At 40.2% G+C, this 20,424-nt stretch overlaps 1 protein-coding gene across 8 annotated transcripts in view; it reads left to right on the top strand.

Annotated features, from left to right (window-relative positions):
- SOCS5 (suppressor of cytokine signaling 5) overlaps positions 1-19,594 on the top strand; it is a 106,327-nt gene extending 86,733 nt beyond the window's left edge. For 6 of the 8 annotated variants that reach the window (XM_049870240.1, XM_049870235.1, XM_049870236.1 and 3 more), the window contains exon 2: positions 14,713-19,594. In XM_049870240.1, the coding sequence (XP_049726197.1) occupies positions 14,725-16,335 (1,611 nt within the window). In that variant the 5' untranslated portion in view covers positions 14,713-14,724 and the 3' untranslated portion in view covers positions 16,336-19,594. Of the gene's footprint in view, positions 1-1,933; positions 4,329-14,712 lie in introns of those variants that run through there. The other 2 variants (XM_049870234.1, XM_049870232.1) reach the window with 2 other exon arrangements.
- Positions 19,595-20,424: the final 830 nt, after the last annotated feature.

Here is a 20,424-nt window from a genome sequence, read left to right as displayed (position 1 = left end):
TCCTCACAAATCTCTTTTGGTTGTTTATTTACGTTTTTAACCACTTAATTTTTTTTTCCTGAGAGTTTCTTTGTTTTAGTCTTAAGAAGGATTAAAGAGTGACCTGACCAGTCTGAATTCTTCTTTTTAGAGAAAGATTCTTTGTACACATAAAAACAACCAGTTGGTCACCATCATCTTCAGATGATACAATTTCAGCTATATTGTCTTTATATACCTTACTTATAACTTGTTTTTTTATATTCCTCACTGTAATTGTTGTTTTGGTTGCTGCCTTTGTGTGCAGTCCTTGAAGTGGGGACCTCTGGCCCTGGCATACAGAGCTCCTTGACTTTTTCTTTGAAGCTCGAAACCCTGGAATCGATATTACAGGTCTTACAGAGAGGACAGTGCGTGGAGGACGGCAGACTGTTCGGCTGCTGTCACAATTAATCTGGGCAAAAGGTGCTGAACACCGAGCCTGGGGGAGGGGCCGTGGGGATGGAGAGGCGGGGACGGACCTGGCAGGCTGCGGAAGTGGTCTGTGGGCTGCTCACGCGCTGCACCTCACCAGGCCCTCGGGCCAGGACGAAGGCTGTTGTAACTCTAGGCTGTTGGAAGTCACCTCCGAGCTTCATCCTTCTGGAGCGGGTAGAAGAACTTAGGACTCTGGCTAAAGGAATAGTTTGAAAGAAATACCCCGACAGCTGTTTCCTTGCCTTTTAAAGTCATGGTCTGTGTTTTATCTTCTGTAATTGTGGTTTCCACACATTTGCTGTTAGTATCTGGACATGGGATTGCTTTTTGTGCTGGTCTTGTATCCTGTGACTTGGCTAAACTTGCTTATTAATTCTAGGAGTTGGGTTTTTTTGCAGATTCCTTAGGATCTCTATGTGGACAGTCATATAAGCTGCAAATGAGCGGTTTTATTTCTTCCTTTCCAATTCATATGCCTTTATTTCTTTTTCTTGACTTATTTTACTGGTGGTCGCTTCTCTTTTGACCCTAACTTCTTGCTCTGGCCACGAGTGATTGGACATCAAAGTTGTTAGAATAGCTCCTCCTGCCTAGGACACATGCTTAGATTGCTGTTTTCCTTGTGCAAAGTTTGTGTAATTACTGATGCAAAGTCTTTAAAGATTACAAGCTATTGATTTTTTAATCTCTTCTTGAGTCAGTTTTGGTAATTTATATTTTTCTAAAAATTGAAGCCGTTTCTTCTAAGTTGTTTTAGTTTGTTGGCTTGAAGTTGTTCATAATGGTCTCTTATCCTTTAAATCTGTTTTTATCTCTATTTGTTTGCCTTTTTTTCTGTCTTAAAATATATATCCATGTAATTTATGACCCCAGAAATTATGATCTTTAGGGCTTTTTTTGGTCTTCTCTCTTGCTCTGGTCAGTGGACTTGAACACAGGACTGCTCTTCTCTCCTCAGCCCCACCCGCTTTCTGATTTGCAGTATCTGAGCTGCTGTGCAAGGAGCCCTGGTGCTGCCATGGTTAAGAGCTTGGCTGCTCACTGAAAGGTTGGTGGTTCAAACCCACTAGCCACTCCATGGGAGAAAAGACCTGATGATCTACTCCCATGAAGACTACAGCCTAGAAAACCCTTTGGGGCCGTTCTGCTCTGCCCTGTCAGGTTGCTGTGCGTCGGAACGGACCTGATGGCACACAGCCACAGCAGGCAGCTGTGCACTTGGTGTCCAGAGAATAAAGTTGGCTCAAATTGTGGGTCAACTTAGAGTAAATAGGAGTAGCGCAAGGACTTAAAGCATTCTCTTCTGAAAGCTTGGACTTTGTCGTAATGCCTTCCACACGTGGGTGCTCAATATTAAAATGAACGTATTTTTATTGTTCAGTGTACTGGTTTCCCAGCTTTTGGTAGGTGAGATTTTATTGCAGGTCTCTTAAGCTAAAGATGTTTACATGATTGTCCTATTTTTAAAATAAAATTATGTATTATATGATAATATGTAACACACAATCCCAGGGTGTGTTACTCAGAATTCTTAGTCTACAATTTGGGGCAGCATGCCTCCCTTGACATTGCTTTTCTTAAATGGTGAAAGTGTGTTCTTCCTCGCTGTTTACCTCTCCCAGTGCCCTTCCCAGATACCTTTCTAAAGAATAATTTTGAGATGGGTACATTTTCTTTTTTTGTTACAGTGATGGAGAGGCTGGATCCAAAAAAGGGAAACTATTTGTCCTGATTTCTTTATTTCTTGGTTTCTTTAAAGGAGCCCCAGTGGTGCAGTGACTAAGCACTCAGCTGCTATATAAAAGGTTGATGGTTCAAACCCACCAGCTGCTCTGTGGGAGAAAGAAGTGGCAGTCTGCTTCTGTAAAGATTTACAGCCTTGGAAATGCTACGGGGCAGTTCTCTGTCCTGTAGGGTCGCTATGAGTCGGAGGAGCCCTGGTGGCACAGTAGTTGAAGAGTTTAGCTGCTAACCAAAAGGTTAGCACCAGCTGCTCCTTGGGAGCCCTATGGTAGGGCAGTTCTTCTTCTCTGTCCTGTAGGGTCGCTGTGAGTTGGAACCGACTCTACAGCAATGAGTTATGAATTGGAATCAACCCAACTGCGATGGGGTTTGATTTTTTTTTTTTTTAGTTTTGGTTGGTTTCATTATGAGCTATCAAAATTATTTGAAGCCCGTTAGTTTTCTTCAGGCCTAAAATTTGGCATAGAAGAGTGGTATCAGTAAGTGTGTAAAAGGATGATAAATGTATTCTAAGCGTTACTCTTACAGGAAGAGCGAAAGGAAAGCGTTGTTATAAAAAAATTCTACAGTTTTAGTCCTTAGAGTCTTTGTATTTCTTATGATACTTTGTTTAATCTGCTGGGGTTATAAATGGTGTTTAATCTGCTGGGGTTATAAATGGTGTCCTTCCTAGAGAAGGAAATGGTCCAGATCACAAGTGTCTCCTTACCGTTGGTAACAGAGTATTCTTTGTAAATTACTAGCAGGATCATGGTCAGCTCACTGTGAAGCACTTGCCCACATCAGAGACTCTCTTTCTGGGTTAAGGCTGGGCAATGTAGTGACTGATCCACCAGGTTCCTCAACCCAGAGCTCTTTTGCTTGGTTGTTTTTTTTTTGTTGTTGTTCATTCACTCTTTTATTTTTTAACTGCCTTTTGGTATAAAGGGAAATTTGTGGGTGATTTTGATGCCCTGTGCTCTAGGAAGCATGATCTGTAGGGGGCAGTGCTGAATTGACCCAAAAGGCTTTGTCCCAGCAATACTAGTCCCCCCCCCCCCGCAAAAAAAAAAAAATCCCAGTTCCCTCAAGTCGATCCCGACTCATAGCGACCCTATAGGACAGTAGAACTGCCCCATAGAGTTTCCAAGGGGCCCCTGGCAGATTCGAACTGCTGACCCTCTGGTTAGCAGCCATAGCACTTAACCACTATGCCACCAGGGTTTCCACTCTGCTTAGTAAGATTGTTTGGTTTGCCTAACTGAAGTAACCTTCCTGGAGGTGGGAGATAGAGGCAAGACAAACTCAGCAGTCCACCACCCATCTATCAATCTGTTGTACTGTAGTGGCTTGCGTGTTGCTGTGATGCTGGAAGGCATGCCACCGGTATTTCAAATACCAGTAGGGTCCCTTGTGATGGATGGGTTTCAGTGGAGCTTCCAGACTAAGACAGGCTAGCCAATGAAAACCCTACAGATCACAACAGACTGTTGTCCAGTGTAGTGCTGGAAGATGAATGCACTCCCTAGATTAGAAGGCACTCAAAATACACCATGGCTACGACAGCAGGCTTGAGCATACCAGCAATCATGGAGATGGCACAGACCAGGCAATGTTTTGTTATATTGTACGTGGGACCGCCATGAGTTGGAGCTGACTCGGTGGCAACTAACAACGGCTCACCGATAATCCCTTCCTACACGTAAAATAACCTTGGTTCTTGCTCTGTCACCAACATGTATCTTTTCTTGTCTTGGGTTGGTTGTATAATAGAAACCACTGTTTTTGAGCCCCTGTTATATTCTCAGGAGCCCTGGTGGCACAGTGGTTAAGATCTGCAGCTGCTCACCAGAGGTTGGCAGTTCAAATCCACCGGCCACTCTCTGGAAATCCTGTGGAGCAGTTCTGCTCTGCCCTGTAGGGTAGTTATGAGTTGTAATCAGCTCGACGGCAATGGGTTTGTTTTTTTTTATTATGTGCTCAGGCTCGCTGGGTGGTGCAGTTAACGCGCTTGACTGCTAACCAAAAGGTTCGACGTTCAGGCCCACCCAGAGATGCCGCAGAAGAAAGGCCTGGCAGTCTAAATCTGAAAAATCAGCGATTGAAAACCCTGTGGAGTGCACTTCTGCTGTCACACATGGGGTCACCAGGTACGGGTTGACTCAGCAGCACCTGGTTGTCACATGCTCCGCTGTACTTACCTCGTGTCCTGTATTCCTCTGAAAAACACTTGCAAAAGAGAAAGAGTTGTTCCTATTTTTAGAGGGAAAGACCGGAGACTTAGATTTCACACCGCTAGTGAGTGACAGTGCTTGAATTTGGCTTTAGGTTCCTTTGAATCTCAAGCGTCTGTCCTCTGTGATACGCTACCATCAGCCAGGAACGCTGGCCGGATGAGAAACGTCTCAGTGAATGGTGTGTTTGTTAGTACGTTACATAAGACACTTTCTTCGTAGAAAATGAAGCAGAACTTATTAGGATTTTATGCTTTCCTAGTATGTAGTATCTGTAGGGTAAATTCTAAATTGAGGCAGTGTTCGACAGATGAAGAAGGAATTTTGAAGAAGAAAAAAATAAGGGCTAAGTTCTTGGGCCTTGGCCAGTACTGCACGGATTAGCTATGCTTAGTTTGTGCCGTAGATGAGCTGTGTAGCTCCCAGTGCTTAGGGACACTGAAATTCCCACAGTGTTTCCTAGGAAATAGCATAGAAGTTTGTGATTCAGCAGATTCTATACATAAGGTAGTGACAGTCGCCAGTGGTAAAGCTGGAATTCAAACCCTAGAGCCTTTGACCATCTGCTTTGCCCTTTTCATTCTGCCCTAAGCAAAGCACGTATGGTGTCTCTCCTTGGGGTTTGAGCCTGAGGGCGGGATTTTGACTGGTCCTGGAGCCCTGCTATGTGGTACTGTGAGTTAGAATTGTGTGGGTGAATTTTAAGAAAGGGAGATGCAAAATTGAGATACTTGTTCTTTATTAGAAGAAGAAATTGCTCTTAAACAGACCATTCATTGAAGTGTTGGGGAGTAGTGTATTATATCATACTGGGACTTTTCAGTTTGATTTTATGTCCTCTTTCTTCCTTTTTTTAAAGAGCTACTATGTTTTTCTCAATCTGTAGAGAGGAATATAAGAACTTCCTGAACTTCACTCTTTGATTATGCATATGGTTACAAACACATTCGTGACTGACCGTATGGTTAAAAGTAGTTCTCTAGAAAAGCAGAACTTAGTCACATAGATCCATTATTTACCACAGTACCATAACACCCTTAGGACTTTCATAGTCGATAGACATGGAGTAGAGACACCAAAACTTTCACAGTAGGCCTGTGATTGTTCCCTAACTCTGCATTCTTTTGGTCAGAGTTCTGTTCAGTTACAATTCAAATCGAACAGGCCAGTAGTTTTGAGTGTTTGTGCTGCCTTTGTCCACTTTTACCATCAGAGTTATGCTGGCTTTACACAATAATTTGAGAAGTGTTTTGTCCTTCACCTGATCTGCAGTAGTTGAAAAAAGAAAAAAATGGTGCACTCTTTTAGGTTTTAAAGAACTTGTTAATGAAACTCCTCAAACTTAAGAGTGGCTAATAAACACATCCCAAATGGGTTCAAGGGTGACAGTCTGAGAAGGTTAGTAACAATAGAAGAAACTTCAGGCCAGGTCGTTAATCTCTCGGTCATATTAGTTTCTACATCAATAGAATGGAGATAATTATTACTCAGAGGATTGCTGGGGAAGAAGGATACCTACCTGTGGGTGTCTGGCATGTGGCTAGCTCTCACTAACAGAAACTCATCACAGCCACCACCCCGTCAGTAGTAGGTAGTCTCTTTTTTCATGATTAAGCTTTCCAGAGCTTTGTCTGTTTTATTATCAATTTTTTAAAATATGGCTGCCAGAGGTGGTTCTCTTTTAGTAGTCTGATCCTGTCTCTGACACAGCTAACTAAAAAAAAGAGAAAAATACACTTTACAAGAAGCGAGAAATAAAGCCACGGACACAAAGGCGATTTTTTCTTTTAATTATAAGAGAAGATTGTGTACACCTTATTGCATAAAAGAAAAAGTATGGAAAGGTGTTTATCAGCATGTTGTTAGTTGCCGTCATGTCACTTCCATCAGAATATCAACAGTGTATATCTCTGAGTGACGGGTTTCAAGTCAGGTTTAGATTTGTCTGTGTATGTTTATGTAGTGTTTTAATTCTATAATATGTATATGTTTCATTTTTACCAAAAAAGCATCTACTTTTTTCACTTTTATAAAGTAATAGTCCAGCTACCATCCATATGCCTTTATCTTTACGTCCTTGAGATTATCTTCTTAGAATAGTGTTGCCTGCACCGTTGGTGAATATTAAAGGCTTAGTGATGTACTCTAGCAGGGGTTGGCAAACTACAGCCCAGATCTGGCCTACTATCTCTTGTACAGCCGCCAAGCTAAGAATGGTATTTACATATTTAAATGGTTGAAAAAAGTCAGAAGAAGACTATTTGGTGACACATGAAAATTATATGAAATTTAAATTTAACTGGCTGTAGTGAAGTTTTATTGACACCCAACCACTCTCATCCATTTACGTATTGTCTCTGGTTCCTGTCAGGCTCTAGTGGCATAACTGAGTAGTTGTGACGGAGACAATGTGGCCCACAAAGCCTGAAATATTTATGTAGTACCTCGCTGTTTATAGAAAAAGTTTGCTAACTCTTGCACTACATTAAAAAAACCTGTTTAGTTCAGGTTTTTCCAAATTCATTTGGGCATGGAACTTTGGGGTTTTGTTTTGTTTTGTTTAGACATTGCCTGCTTTAGGTTAAATGCCTGGACTTGAATATGTAACTTCCCAGATAGAGAATAAGAACATTTTGATAAATTACTGCCAAATTACCATGCAGAAAAATATCCGCAAAATATTACTGATAAATTATTTCCTAAGTAATCTATAACTTGCAGTTTTGAAATCGTCTTTCACCTAACAGTTAAAAGAGTTTTCTATTTTTTAGTATTTTTTTTGTTTGTTGAGTCTTCGGTTATTAATTCCTTTTGAGATGAAAATGTGGCCTGTATAATTTTAAAATTTTTATTATCCAATGTATCATGTACAGGAAAATGTGTATAGAATTTCAGTACAGTCTAAAGAATAGTTAATGAACAAATAGTCACATTCCCTTTACCCAGGCTAAGAAATAGCAAATTACCAGTGTTTTAGAAGCCTTCTGAGTGTCTCTCCTTGATTCATTATCGTCCCACCCCTTCCCTAAGGTAACCATTATCCTGACTTTCCTTGGTTTTTTAAATTATATATGTGTGTGTACCTAAACAATATATTTTTAGGTTTGCCTTTTTCAAAGATAAATTGATTCATAATCTATGTATTCATCTGTATCATTTTTTCTCTAAGCATTAAATTTTTTGAGATTTATGTGTATTGATGCAAATAGCTATAGTTCATTTATAGCATTCCATTATATGAACATACACTAGTAGACTGATGAACCTTCCCTTAGTTATCTTAATGACAGATACAACCACAGCATCTTCTAAATTTATTAACTCTCTTCAACTCTCCACTTGCCAGAAGTGCTCTTTCTCTTGTATTTCCTATCTCTGAAATAGCGTCTTCATCCACCATAAGTCCAAGCCAGACGTTTTTTACACCTCCCTCTTCCTCATTCCCTGTTTCCAATCAGTCATCAGCCCTGTAGATGTTGACTTTTAAACACCTCATATCCATCTCCACTATCACTACCCTAGCTGAGCTGTTGGAGTCATGCAGTAGTCTTCAGTGTAGTACCAAAATCCGTTCTTGTTCTCTTACCTGGTTTACGAGCCCTGCCTCTCCAGTTTGATCTTGGCCACTCTTCACTTACTCACTTACGCTATGTTAACTGCAGCCACCGTTCATGCCATGTTCGTTCCTGCTTCAGGACCTGTGCAGGTCTCTTCCCTCTGCCTGTAGAACAGTATTCTGATTCATTCCTACTCATCCTTCAGGGCAGTTTTTCCAAAAAATATCACCTTTTTAGAGAAGACTTCTTTGATCACCAGCTCCCAAACTATCTCACGTCTTCCTGTTATCATTAGGACTATGTGCAGTTTCCCCCCGGCACTACTACAAACTGTAATTAAATAGTTATCGATAGATGCTTTTCATTTGATTGAGTCAGGAGCAGTAGTTTATAAAGTTGAATAAAGCAAGAAGCCGTAACAAGAGATTAAAAAAAAAAAGTTTTTTTTATACCTTAAATATTTTACCCTAACTTTAAGCATATAACTGTGTTCATTTGTCAATCTTTTGATGGAGTGCAGTACAGTAGATCACTTTTATATGGCCTTTCTTGCTGCAGTCTCGTAATTCCTACCAAATGATTGGGTGGGACTATGCAAATAAGGTGCTCCTGGCCCACCAAGGGGATTGAACAGCTTGCTAATAATGCAGATAAGGTGCGTGACATCCTTGTGGGAGGTGAAACTATGCAAATAAGGGGTATGGAACCGTAACTAGGGGATTGATCAGTTTTCAATCCTGCTAGCCTTAAAATGAGCCATCCCAGAGGCCAAAAGAGGGGACCTCACTACTACCAAGAAGAAGAGATGGTAGTGAAGTGTGTCATCTGGAGCCCGAGTCCCTGTGCTGAGAACCTCCTAGACCCTAGAGACAGAGAGTTGTAACACCGGAGATGGTGCGAGACAGTGAGAAGCAGCGGCAAGCATGGCATAGAACAGGTAGCAGCAGAAGCAGGAGACTAACAGAAGACAGTGTGTTGGGCCTTCTGGCCCACAGAATGAGAGAGCTGAGTGCCTTCAGGTTGAGGCTTATTGGTGAAGTGGGGTGCCTCTGGGCACTTACTGGCGGAGCTAAAGAGCTTTGTAACACTTTCCCAAGAGGGCAGAGGCAGGGCCAGCCCAAGAAGCCCAAGGGACCGAGAGGCCGTGGGCCAGGGAGAGGCCTGTCTGTGGGCACTCACAAGAAGCTGTCCTGGCTAAAGAACTGTGTCCTGAGTTGTCCCTGATCCTGAATTGTAACCTGTTACTTCCCTAATAAACATAACTGTGCTTATGGTCTGTGAGTTCTGTGTGGCCATTGCAACAACTTATGGAACCCAGCAGAGAAGTAGAGAGTGCCGTGGGAGAGACAGACGGCTGTTGTCAGAAATGGTAAAAAGATTGGAGAGAGACAGTATGTCTGACCTCTGCCTCATAGGAATCAACCTAGGGCTGTTGATCTTGATTCTCCTGCCCCCTTGTGAAGTTAGAGGAGATCAGACTCCCCCACTGCACCATTTTTGCAAGGAACCAAAACCTTTTCTATGAGATGGGTCTACTGGTTGCAGTTCCATATTGTGTGTCTTAGAGAAACCATTCCTATAATGTATCACCTGAGATTTCCAGTGAGTTTTTTAAGTACAATAAGAATTTAGACTCTTTTGATGTATTCTGAATCCCTGTAGATGCTTCCAATGCTTTTTCCAAAGTTTTGAACCATTTTCTTGTCAGATATCGTACGTTTATTGAATATTTCATTCACCTTAGTCTTCCCCACTGCCCCGCATTTCATTAGGTTAAGTAACATTTAATTAAATCACATAAATACAGTAACAAATAAAAATGGCACACACAGATTTGGAAACAAACGTAACTGTGACTCAGTAAAATATAACTCAGCCTGTAGGAACAGAAGAATCTGAGTGTTAGATAAGTGGGCTCTACATTTCTTTGCGTGCACAGGTACATCGATTACTGCACTAATTATGTTTTCATAGTGTAATTCTGGGGCTGAATTATATGAAGTCAATATCGACCATTTTTTTTACCCATAAAACAGTTTTATATGGTTCAACTTAACATTAAATAAAAGTATGAAGGCTAAATAGCCATCCACTGGATAATAGAGACTATGTCATAGTAAAGTATATAAATAATTTTAAAAGAATCTAAAAAAAACCCAAATGGTTGACTCTTTTAAGAGCTATAGCTGTGATAACCATACGTTCCTAGATTTGTGGCTCAGTCTTACTATTAAACACTCTTAAACACTCTATTATCTTTTTCAAAAAATTACTGAAATGCCACGAAAATATCCGTCAAAACTTGGATCTCCTAAATTGCCTGTGCTTGAGTTTGTTACAGAAACTTTAATCAGTGCATGTATCCCAGCATTTGTTACTGTCGCAGAATGACTTTGTGTTGGAAAGGTATTCTCCTGGCTAAATAAGATAGCCTGAACAGTAGAGGAGGGATTTGAGTTGGGTCAAATTTGTCCTGTTTTTACGCACCGTGGCAACCCCCCTGGTGGCACAGTGATTAAGAGCTGCAGCGAGCTCCAGCTGCCAACCAAAAGGTCAGCAGTTCAAATCCACCAGCCGTTCCTTGGAAACCTTATGGGGCAGCTCTGCTTTGTCCTATGGCGTTGCTATGAGTCGGAATCGACTCAACAGCAGTGAGTTTGGTTTTTTGGTATGGCATGCAATATAGTCTTAAAACTTGTTGAATTTAACTTATTTCTAATAAAGTATGGGTTAAATCCCATTAAAATGAACTCCTGGGAACTATTCCAATTATTTTGTTTGGTAAGAATTTGTAATCAATACTGCTTGGCATTGAGAGGGCCATTGACTATATTAATTCTTTATGTATGTAAATTTTCATAGTAATGGAATTTGACCTCTAATTTTCCATAATTCTGATTTATAGCCTATCCTGTTAAATATCATTTTTCAACAAAAAGTCACTTCACTTACAATAGCATTATAAAACCAGTTTGAAATTGTGATTGTCCTTGGGGGAAAGAATGACTTTTTAGAAGTTAGCTTTGGATAGTTTTAAGGATAATTAATTATGCATGTATAGAAATGTGAAAGATTATAATGGATAATGAGCTTTCATTCTAAAATCAATGCAATTGAAAAAAAAAACATTTTTTTTAGCCCTGTGTAACTTTACATAAAACCATAAAATAATAGTTGTAATTTAGATCTCAGAGGATTTCAGCTCTAGCCTGAACAAATTTCTAATAAACTTTAGAACAGAAGAACCACAAACTTTGACATGGTAAGTAGGAAGATAGTTAAAATGCCTTCCTGGTTTTTTCATGGGCTCCTCTGTGAATCACCATTGGCATTTTTTCCTTCCCGTTATTACACCCTCTTTAACAATGAAAACGGTACTTTCCAGTTCAAGGTTTCAGATTGAACATAAAAGCGTTTTACCTCTGTTCCCTCCTGAAACCCCACTAAATTGAAAGAAAAGGAGTAAAAAAGGCATAAGACACAAACCCACAAGTAGAAAGCAAATAGGAGACAGAAGCAGGCCAGACTGACTAACAGTTTTTTGGTAGAAGCAGATAGAGAAATGAACAGAACTGGGAGAGCCGATCAGAGTACCTGCAAAGGGGGATGTTGAAAGGAAGCAGGCTAATTAATTAGTACTGCTGGCTCAGAAATTGGAGGAGCCAGTTGCCTCAGAAGGTAAGGGGAAAGTATGGAACTGAAAACAGTACTGGTTGAAAGTCTCTTTGATATCAGACTCCCATGTTCTCTCCGTCAACCAAGAGAGTCGTGCCTTTATTTGGATAAAACTACAGATCAGAGCTTGGAGAAATTTAATAGGTCGAGTCATAGCTGAAGCTGGGATATCTTTTGGAAACAGGAACATCTTTTTAAAAAACTAGGACTACGTGAAAATCAGGATGTTGAGGTTAAGACCCCACCATTTCCCTTCCCCTATTCTCAGAACAGCGATGGTTCAGAGGTAGGATTCTCACCTTCCATGTGGGAGACCCCGTAACACTCCTGCCAAGTGCACCTGAACTGTAGCCACCAGCCATCTGTTCATTGAGACTTGCATGTTGCCATGATGCTAAACAAAGTTTCTGCCGTTCTAGTAAAGCTAAAAGGAGCCCTGGTGGCTCAATGGTTAAAGCACTTGGTTGCTGGCTGAAAGGTCAGCAGTTCTAACCCACCAGTCTCTCTGTGGGACAAAAGACCTGGTGATCTGCTCCTGTAGAGATTTCAGCCTAAGAAACACTATGGGGCAGTTCTGTCACATGGCGTAACATGGGGTCAGCACAAGCAGTTAACACGCCTCACCCACACAGACAGAACTTCTCATCGGCATTTTAGTGCTAATGGACAGCCAGGGATCATCAGACAAAAATATTTATATTAGCAGATAAAACAACTTTTTAAACATTTTAACGATTTGTATCCTTGAAGAAATGAGATATTACATCCAAGAAACTGGAGTAAGATGCTATTAAAAGGAACATTTAGAGAACAAGGAAACACTCTTAGAAATTAAAATGGTGACAGGAGAAATTGTAACTGCGGTAGAAAGATAGAAAGTGAAGCTGAAGAAGACAACCAGAAAGTGGAAAAGGAAAAGAAATGCAAACTAGGAAAGAAAATGATAAGATAGTCAAAAGCTCAATCTAAGAGGCGTCATGTCTAATGAAAAGGACTGTCAGGAGGGAAGAAGGGCTCAACTCAGCGATTGACAGAGGCCCACACTAAGGATAAAGAGAAGCTGCTGCGATTCTTTTCATAAAATAAAAGCAGGTCACGTACAGAAAACTCAGGATTAGAATGGTATTGACCTTCTCAACAGCCACCCTGAAAAGTAGAAAACAGTTGGAGTAATGCCCTCAAAATGCTGAGGGTGAATTATTTTCAGTCTAGAACTTTACTCTCAAAGAATCAAAAACATGAGGATAAAAACAGAACATTTTCAGGAGAGGTGAAGAGAATTGCCAGAATAATGGTGAAGGGAAGCTGTGGGGCAACACTGCATAGGCGGTGTTCGACCTTACTGAGAGTTCTTCTACAGTTATGTTAAAGAATTTGAGAGGAATGCAATGGATACAGAGAAAACCAAACAAAAAAAGAGGCAGTTATTTCAGGAAAAACAAATGGTTGCTGGGCTGACAGAGTCTGGAGGAACCCCGAGACTGATCCCAGACACCCTTCTAACTCAGAACGGAAGCCACTCCTAAGTCCACCTTTCAGCCACAGTTTAGACAGGCCTGTAAAACAGCGCACACGTGAGGAACGTGCTGCTTAGATCAGTCAAGTATAGGAGACCAAATGGGTAACACCTGCCCAAAAGCAAAGACGGGAAGGCAAGGAATGGAATGGAATGGAAACAGGAAACCCGGGGTGGAAGGAGGGCAAGTGCTGACACATTGCAGGGATGGCAACCAATGTCACAAAAACAATTTGTGGATGAATTTTTGAATGAGGAACTAATTTGCTCTGTAAATTTTCATCTAAAGCACAATTTTAAAAAATGATTATACAAGAAAGAAAAAAATGATCAGCTCTGTACAATATTCACATGGTCATATGTGAATTTCATGCAATATACAAACACTGAATATTAACAGAGTAGAACTGCCCCGTAGGGTTTCCAAGGACTGGCTGGTGGATTCTAACTGCTGACATTTTGGTTAGCAGCCAGGCTCTTAACCACTGTGCCACCGTAATAAACGTGAAAAAAATTTAAAGTGCCATATTTATTAAATAGCAAAATGGAGAAAAGAGACCCTTTAAATAATAGTTTTCTGCTGTCATAGTGTGAAAAAAACTGGTTTGAATTTTAAATTTCAGTTTTTTCCGTTTCTTTTTATGTCGACTCTCAGGTTACTTAGATGAGACAGTGTGCCTGTTGACGTAGTCTTACAATAATTTACTTGTAAAGTGCCACAAGCTGCTTTAATATTTTAAAAAAGGAGTAAGGAGAGATGCCAGATTGCATGTATTTTGTCAATTACTACTTTATCATGGTTTTTTATTCTAGTACTTTATTATTTCTAAACTCTACCAGGATTAAGAATTTGGAAGGTTAAAGACACCTTTCCGCTTAAACCTAAATAGCTTATTATTATTATTTTTTTTCCCTCCTTCTTCCTTTCTACTCTGCCTTTTCAAAACCATAGATGAAATTTGATACATTGTAGGGTGGGGAGGGAAGGTACAGAGTTTTCACAAGTGACCTGTAAACTTTAGATTACTAGATTTGGGGGTGGAGGGATAGATAAGTGAAATTGGAGAAATTACAACTTAATTATTTTTTAACTAATTTTAATGGGTTACACGAATGTGGTTTTCTGATTATAACTTGAAAAGTTGAAACAGATCATTTCAGTAATACAGATCGTATTTTCCCTTTATACTTCTTGAAGCAATACTGCAGCTACCTGAAGTAGGAAGACGGAAATCACTGTGATAATGAAATTAGGTTGATGCATGAGGAAAAGAGTGTAGAATTTAATTGAGAGGGTTTGTTTCTTTCACCTGAGTTCTGAGTATGCTGTCTGAAAGGAAGTGGAGAGCGAGGACCAGCTGGAGTGATGGTGCAGGGCCACTCTTTCCTGTTACCAGACAGAACGTTTGCCTCGTCACTTTAGCAGGACAACGTAAAATGAGCTCTTGACCAATGTCACTGAGATTCCCCATGAGAAGAGGATGGGTACTGTCCTATTTTCATATACCACTTTGATTAATTTCTTTTTCTCCTTTTTTCACTTTGTCTTTAGATCTTGTAATCAATGGATAAAGTGGGGAAAATGTGGAATAACTTCAAATACAGGTGCCAGAATCTCTTCAGTCATGAGGGAGGAAGCCGTAGTGAAAATATGGCCGTGAACTCCAACAGATGTTCGTCTGTCAAAGAGAAAAACACCAGTGGAGAAGACTCAGCTCCTCAGCAGCAGAGCAGTCCCTTAAGAGAAAACGTTGCCTTACACCTGGCAGTAAGCCCTTCAAAGAATCCTTCAAGGAGAAGCCAAAACTGTGCTGCTGAAATCCCTCAGATTGTTGAAATAAGCATCGAAAAGGAGAATGACCCGTGTGTCACCACCCCGGGCACAAGACTCGCACGACGAGACTCCTACTCTCGGCATGCTCCGTGGGGCGGGAAGAAAAAACATTCCTGTTCTACAAAGACCCAGAGTTCCTTGGATTCTGATAAAAAGTTTGGTAGAACTCGAAGTGGACTTCAAAGGAGAGAGAGGCGATATGGCGTAAGCTCTGTCCATGACATGGACAGCGTTGCCAGCAGAACGGGGGGAAGTCGCTCTCTGAGACAAAGGCTGCAGGATACTGTTGGGTTGTGTTTTCCCATGAGAACTTACAACAAGCAGTCAAAACCCTTTTCAAATAAAAGAAAAATACATCTTTCTGAATTAATGCTTGAGAAATGCCCTTTTCCCGCTGGCTCAGATTTAGCCCAAAAATGGCATTTAATTAAACAGCATACGGCTCCTGTAAGCCCGCATTCAACATTTTTTGATACATTTGACCCATCTTTGGTTTCTACAGAAGATGAAGAAGATAGACTTAGAGAGAGAAGACGGCTTAGTATTGAAGAAGGGGTTGACCCCCCTCCCAATGCACAAATACACACATTTGAAGCTACTGCACAGGTTAATCCATTATATAAACTGGGACCAAAGTTAGCTCCTGGAATGACTGAAATAAGTGGGGACAGTTCTTCAGTTCCACAAGCTAATTGTGACTCTGAAGAGGACACAACCACGCTCTGTTTGCAGTCCCGTAGGCAAAAGCAACGGCAGGTGTCTGGTGACAGCCACACCCACATTAGCAGGCAGGGAGCTTGGAAGGTGCACACGCAGATTGATTACATACACTGCCTCGTGCCCGATTTGCTTCAAATTACAGGGAATCCCTGTTACTGGGGAGTGATGGACCGCTACGAAGCAGAAGCCCTTCTCGAAGGGAAACCCGAAGGCACATTTTTGCTCAGGGACTCCGCGCAAGAGGACTACCTCTTCTCTGTGAGCTTCCGGCGCTACAACCGATCCCTGCACGCCCGAATTGAGCAGTGGAATCACAACTTTAGTTTTGATGCCCACGACCCGTGTGTGTTTCACTCCTCCACTGTCACAGGACTCCTGGAACATTACAAAGACCCCAGTTCTTGCATGTTTTTTGAACCCTTGCTTACTATCTCACTGAATAGGACTTTCCCTTTTAGCCTGCAGTATATCTGTCGTGCCGTCATCTGCAGGTGCACTACGTATGATGGAATCGATGGGCTCCCTTTACCATCCATGTTACAGGATTTTTTAAAAGAGTATCATTATAAACAAAAAGTTAGGGTTCGCTGGTTAGAACGAGAGCCAGTCAAGGCGAAGTAAACTCTCCTGTCCCCAGAGGGCGTTAAGTAGACCTGCTTCTGGGTGCCTCCAGCAGCACACCTGGAGCAAGCACACGTGTCAGTGTTAGGGTTTAGTACAGTAGTAAGCTTAGTGTTAGTGTCTGTCAGGTGCCATCTGCTGTGCCTCAGAGAAACGTGGTGCCTATTGAAACAACCGAGATAGAGCTACTGGGATTCAGTAAGGCCTACACAGATGTTTTACCTATTAGCTTAAGGGTTTGTTTTTTAATGGCCAGCGTAATTGAGCGAAGCAACTCTGGGGCATTTGCTATGAAGAATTCTATTTCTTACTGAAGAACAAATTATTAATATTGGATGGTATTTCAACAGTGTGACTAATGTTTGAAATTATTTTTTCTAAGAATTTTTCTATAACCTTCCAAAAGTAGTGATATTTGTAGTTATTGTATATCAAGCTTCAGAAGTCCAAAAGAATAAAGACTGCCTTCCTTTTAGAGAAAAAAAGAAAGAAAAAAAAATGCAATTTTCTGGCCACAAGGGCATAGTGCAGTTCACTTAAGTGTTGATAGAGTTTGTAGTCAGTCTCCTTTTCTCTTCTGCAAAAGGTACTGTTCAGTAAGCCAGGTTTTCTAAAGGGTAGTTCTTAACATTTCAGACTTAAAAAGTTAGTGGTAGAATTTTATTTAAAGATCGGAAGCATTAATGATTTTTGTGAGTGCTTTGACTTCAACAGGCGTTTCGAATAGCTGCTGCAACCTGGTCCTGTGTGTGTTTTTAAGGTGACATGTGCAGTTGAGTCGTTGATTCCTTAAAGGTAGATCTTTCCCTATGCCCCTGATGTGTTTGCGAACCGGGAGGAAAATGAGACTGGAAGATGCCCAGATGAGTCAGATGATAATAACTGCAGTGGTTTGTGATGTTGAGATTCTCGTTAAACTGTAATTAGTTATTCGGATGGCAGTATTTATCCCTTTGTTGTAAACGCTCATAGTTGAACTGCTTAAATATAATTTATAGAATTTCAGTGCAGTTAATTTTTAATGGAAAATCTGAAAACTAAATTGCAGATGTAAAAGGTACTGTACAACCATCATATCTGTAAATAACTCTACTTAGCACCTTTTTGTCACTTAGAATAGTAGGCAATACTACTTGAGTGAGCTCTTTTGGAAGTAATACCAAGTTGAAGTTCTAGTGTTTGCTTCTTAGTATTGAACTGAATTTACAGTTCTGTCCTAGACATTTTGCACTAAAGTGGTGGACCCCGTTCCTGTGTCCTTTTGTTGATGTGCTCCGTACCACTGGTGAGTGCTCCATACCACTGGTGAGTGCTCCCTAGTTTCCTTACCTGCTGCTACAGAATGTTATTTTACATCCCTGTGGCTATCGCCAAGGCTACAAAAAGAGAAGCTATATTTGTATGCAACACTAACCCCTTGACTGCTGGTGTATGTTTCTGCTTGCTGGGCCTTGTTATGGCTGCTTTGCTGTGCTAATAAAGTATGTTTGGTGTTCTCCTTGTAGATCTGCTGTTTTATCCATTTGCAACAATTTCTCCTGTAAATGGAATGGTTTGGGGTTTTTGAATAAGCTCACCAGATAACCTCTTAGAGTTCATGCAGTCTAATACTGACTTACCAGAGAAAGCTAACTCTAAATTTAACGCCTCTCCATCTTTCCAATCCTAATCACATAGACTGTGGAACAGTATCTATACTTACTGCAAATTACTGTACAGTTTAGATCTTAACAGAGAAAATTAACAGTTACAGTGACTAAACCTATTGACTTCTCTGCTTATAAGTGAGATTGAAACTAGCAATGATGTGTTGTAGTAGACGAATGTGCGTAGCCGCCCACTGCATCAGAGACAGGTAAAGTGACATTTGCGAACTAACAATACATCAGCACCGTTTGTTGGTTTGGGGACCATTTTAATTGTTAATAAATGCCCAAAATGTAGAACTTGAACCAAAGACTTGTCCATTTTACAGCAGAATGGGGATTGAAGGGACTTAGGATTCCTGTTAAATCTGATAGGAGTCCCTGAGGAGCATATACCAAAGTGTTTGAGAACTTCATCCAAACCTGCTTTAAAGCATTATGTGCAATTAAGTTGTTACCACATAAAATTATATTGCATAATTGTTGGGTTCATTTTCTTGAGCTTCTAATGTACCTGGAAAATAAACCTCTTGAAAAAACAAAACAGTCCATAATGATTATTGGAGAAGGGCTCTGTATGCAAGAAGATTGTATTATAAAGAGGTAACTTGAAACTCCAAGAAAGCACTTGATATTTTATATGCTTGTAACAAATTGATGTTCTAACTGTAGTTTTGTAGAAAGTATTAATGCATTTATGTTTTCAAAACTTTTGTACATCAAGTGGAAATTGTTTTAAATGTAAATATTTGGGTTTATTTAAGCACGTATACACTGCTAAAAGTCACTTATGTTTTAGTTTGTGTGTAATATTAATATGCAACTTTTGGCTAAAAAATTTCTTAAAATATCAGTGGCTTACATTTTACGGAAGAAAAATCACCAGCATGAAATTGCACCTAAGTCTATATTCACTGCGTCTTTTTCTCAATCCCTTTGTAGCCTGTCAACTAAATTTGTGTTTCTTTGGTCTTTTTGAAGTGTATTTTAATATAAATCAGGAAATTCTTTTGAAGTTTTGATATATTTTTATAGTGAAGTAATTAACCCAAGGAAAGTTCCCTCTGATTCGTATCCATTCTCATTATTTCATTCGTAATTCTCCCTCTCTCAGTGATAAAGTGTTAGTACTCCTTAAAGTGATACCGTTAGCATCGCTTCTGATTTAAAATCAGAAAAATTAGAGGCCTTCTTCTGAGGTCCACCTGAGGAGAATCCTGTACCATTCACATTTGATGGTCTGCACTAAATTTTAGTCTTGCTATTAGAGTCTTGTTTGTAATACAGTCACCTTACAGAGAAAGCATCCATCAGGTTTTTTCCTCCATGCTAAACAGTACAAAACTTTTGAAGAAGAAATGGCTAGATTTAAAACAATTATTAAGAATCGTATTTACATTTACATTTTGTAGCAAAAATTGAACCCAAATAATGATGGTCCTCAAACTCTCCGTGTTCTTCTGGTCTCTAAGAAGGTTTATAACAGCTGGAACCGTAAAAACAAAAACTGGCACATGAATCCTAAGCTTCGTTTGACAAAACTCATCGTGAACAGCGTTTGTATTTGACATTTTTATCTGGTTGCTTTTAATTTTCATCCTGAAGCTTCCTTTGCTCCCTGGCACTAAACACTAATATTGTAAGTTTTATTGAGATTGGTCTTAGATCTCTAATTTTTTTGTAGCACAAAAAAGCTATAAATTTTTTTTTTTGGCAGAGGCAAAGAGGCTATGAGGAGTCAGGATCCAAAGGAAGATACAGGGCCTACATCCATCTCTGGGAGTGTGTCAATACAGGGCAAGTCACACCAGTTCGTTCACTTATCCTGTACTCCAACACATACAATTTTACCTTGGTGAAATGAACAGGGCTGACAGTAGATAAGGAAAGTCTTCAAAGGGAGACATACTGTTTGATACATAAAACTATACATGTATGAGGTTCGGGTTCTGTTTCATATTTTTATAATAGCTGATACAGAACATAGACTTCTAGTAATATGTTCTGAGGGATTTGGGGTAGAAGTTTTTGTGGGAGACGGTGAGTTTTGTTTTTTGTTTTTTTTTTTGGGGGGGGGGATAAGTTGCTATTTCAAAGTATAGATGAGTTGGAGGAACTGTTTATGTCAGGGAAACTTGATTGGATAGACTCCAGCCACTCAACAAATACTAACTGAAGACCTTTGTGCCAGTCAGCGTCTTAAGTGATGGATATACATTGGGATACAAGACAGTCACTGCCTTCTAGAGTTTATTACATTCTTGTAGGTGAGACAGCAATGAAATACGAACAAAAGAAAGAATAAGATAGTATATGATGACAGAATAATGGAGGCATTATTTTATAGAGTCACTGGGGAACAGTGACCTTGAATGATAAGGAAATAACCCCAACATCAAAGAAAAGAGCTTTCTAGATGCTCTTAATGAGAGTAGAGTCTCCA

The sequence above is a fragment of the Elephas maximus genome, chromosome 26, assembly GCF_024166365.1.
Source record: "Elephas maximus indicus isolate mEleMax1 chromosome 26, mEleMax1 primary haplotype, whole genome shotgun sequence".
In the NCBI taxonomy this organism is placed as follows: Eukaryota; Metazoa; Chordata; class Mammalia; order Proboscidea; family Elephantidae; genus Elephas; species Elephas maximus.
This window is presented reverse-complemented; position numbering and strand designations above follow the sequence as displayed.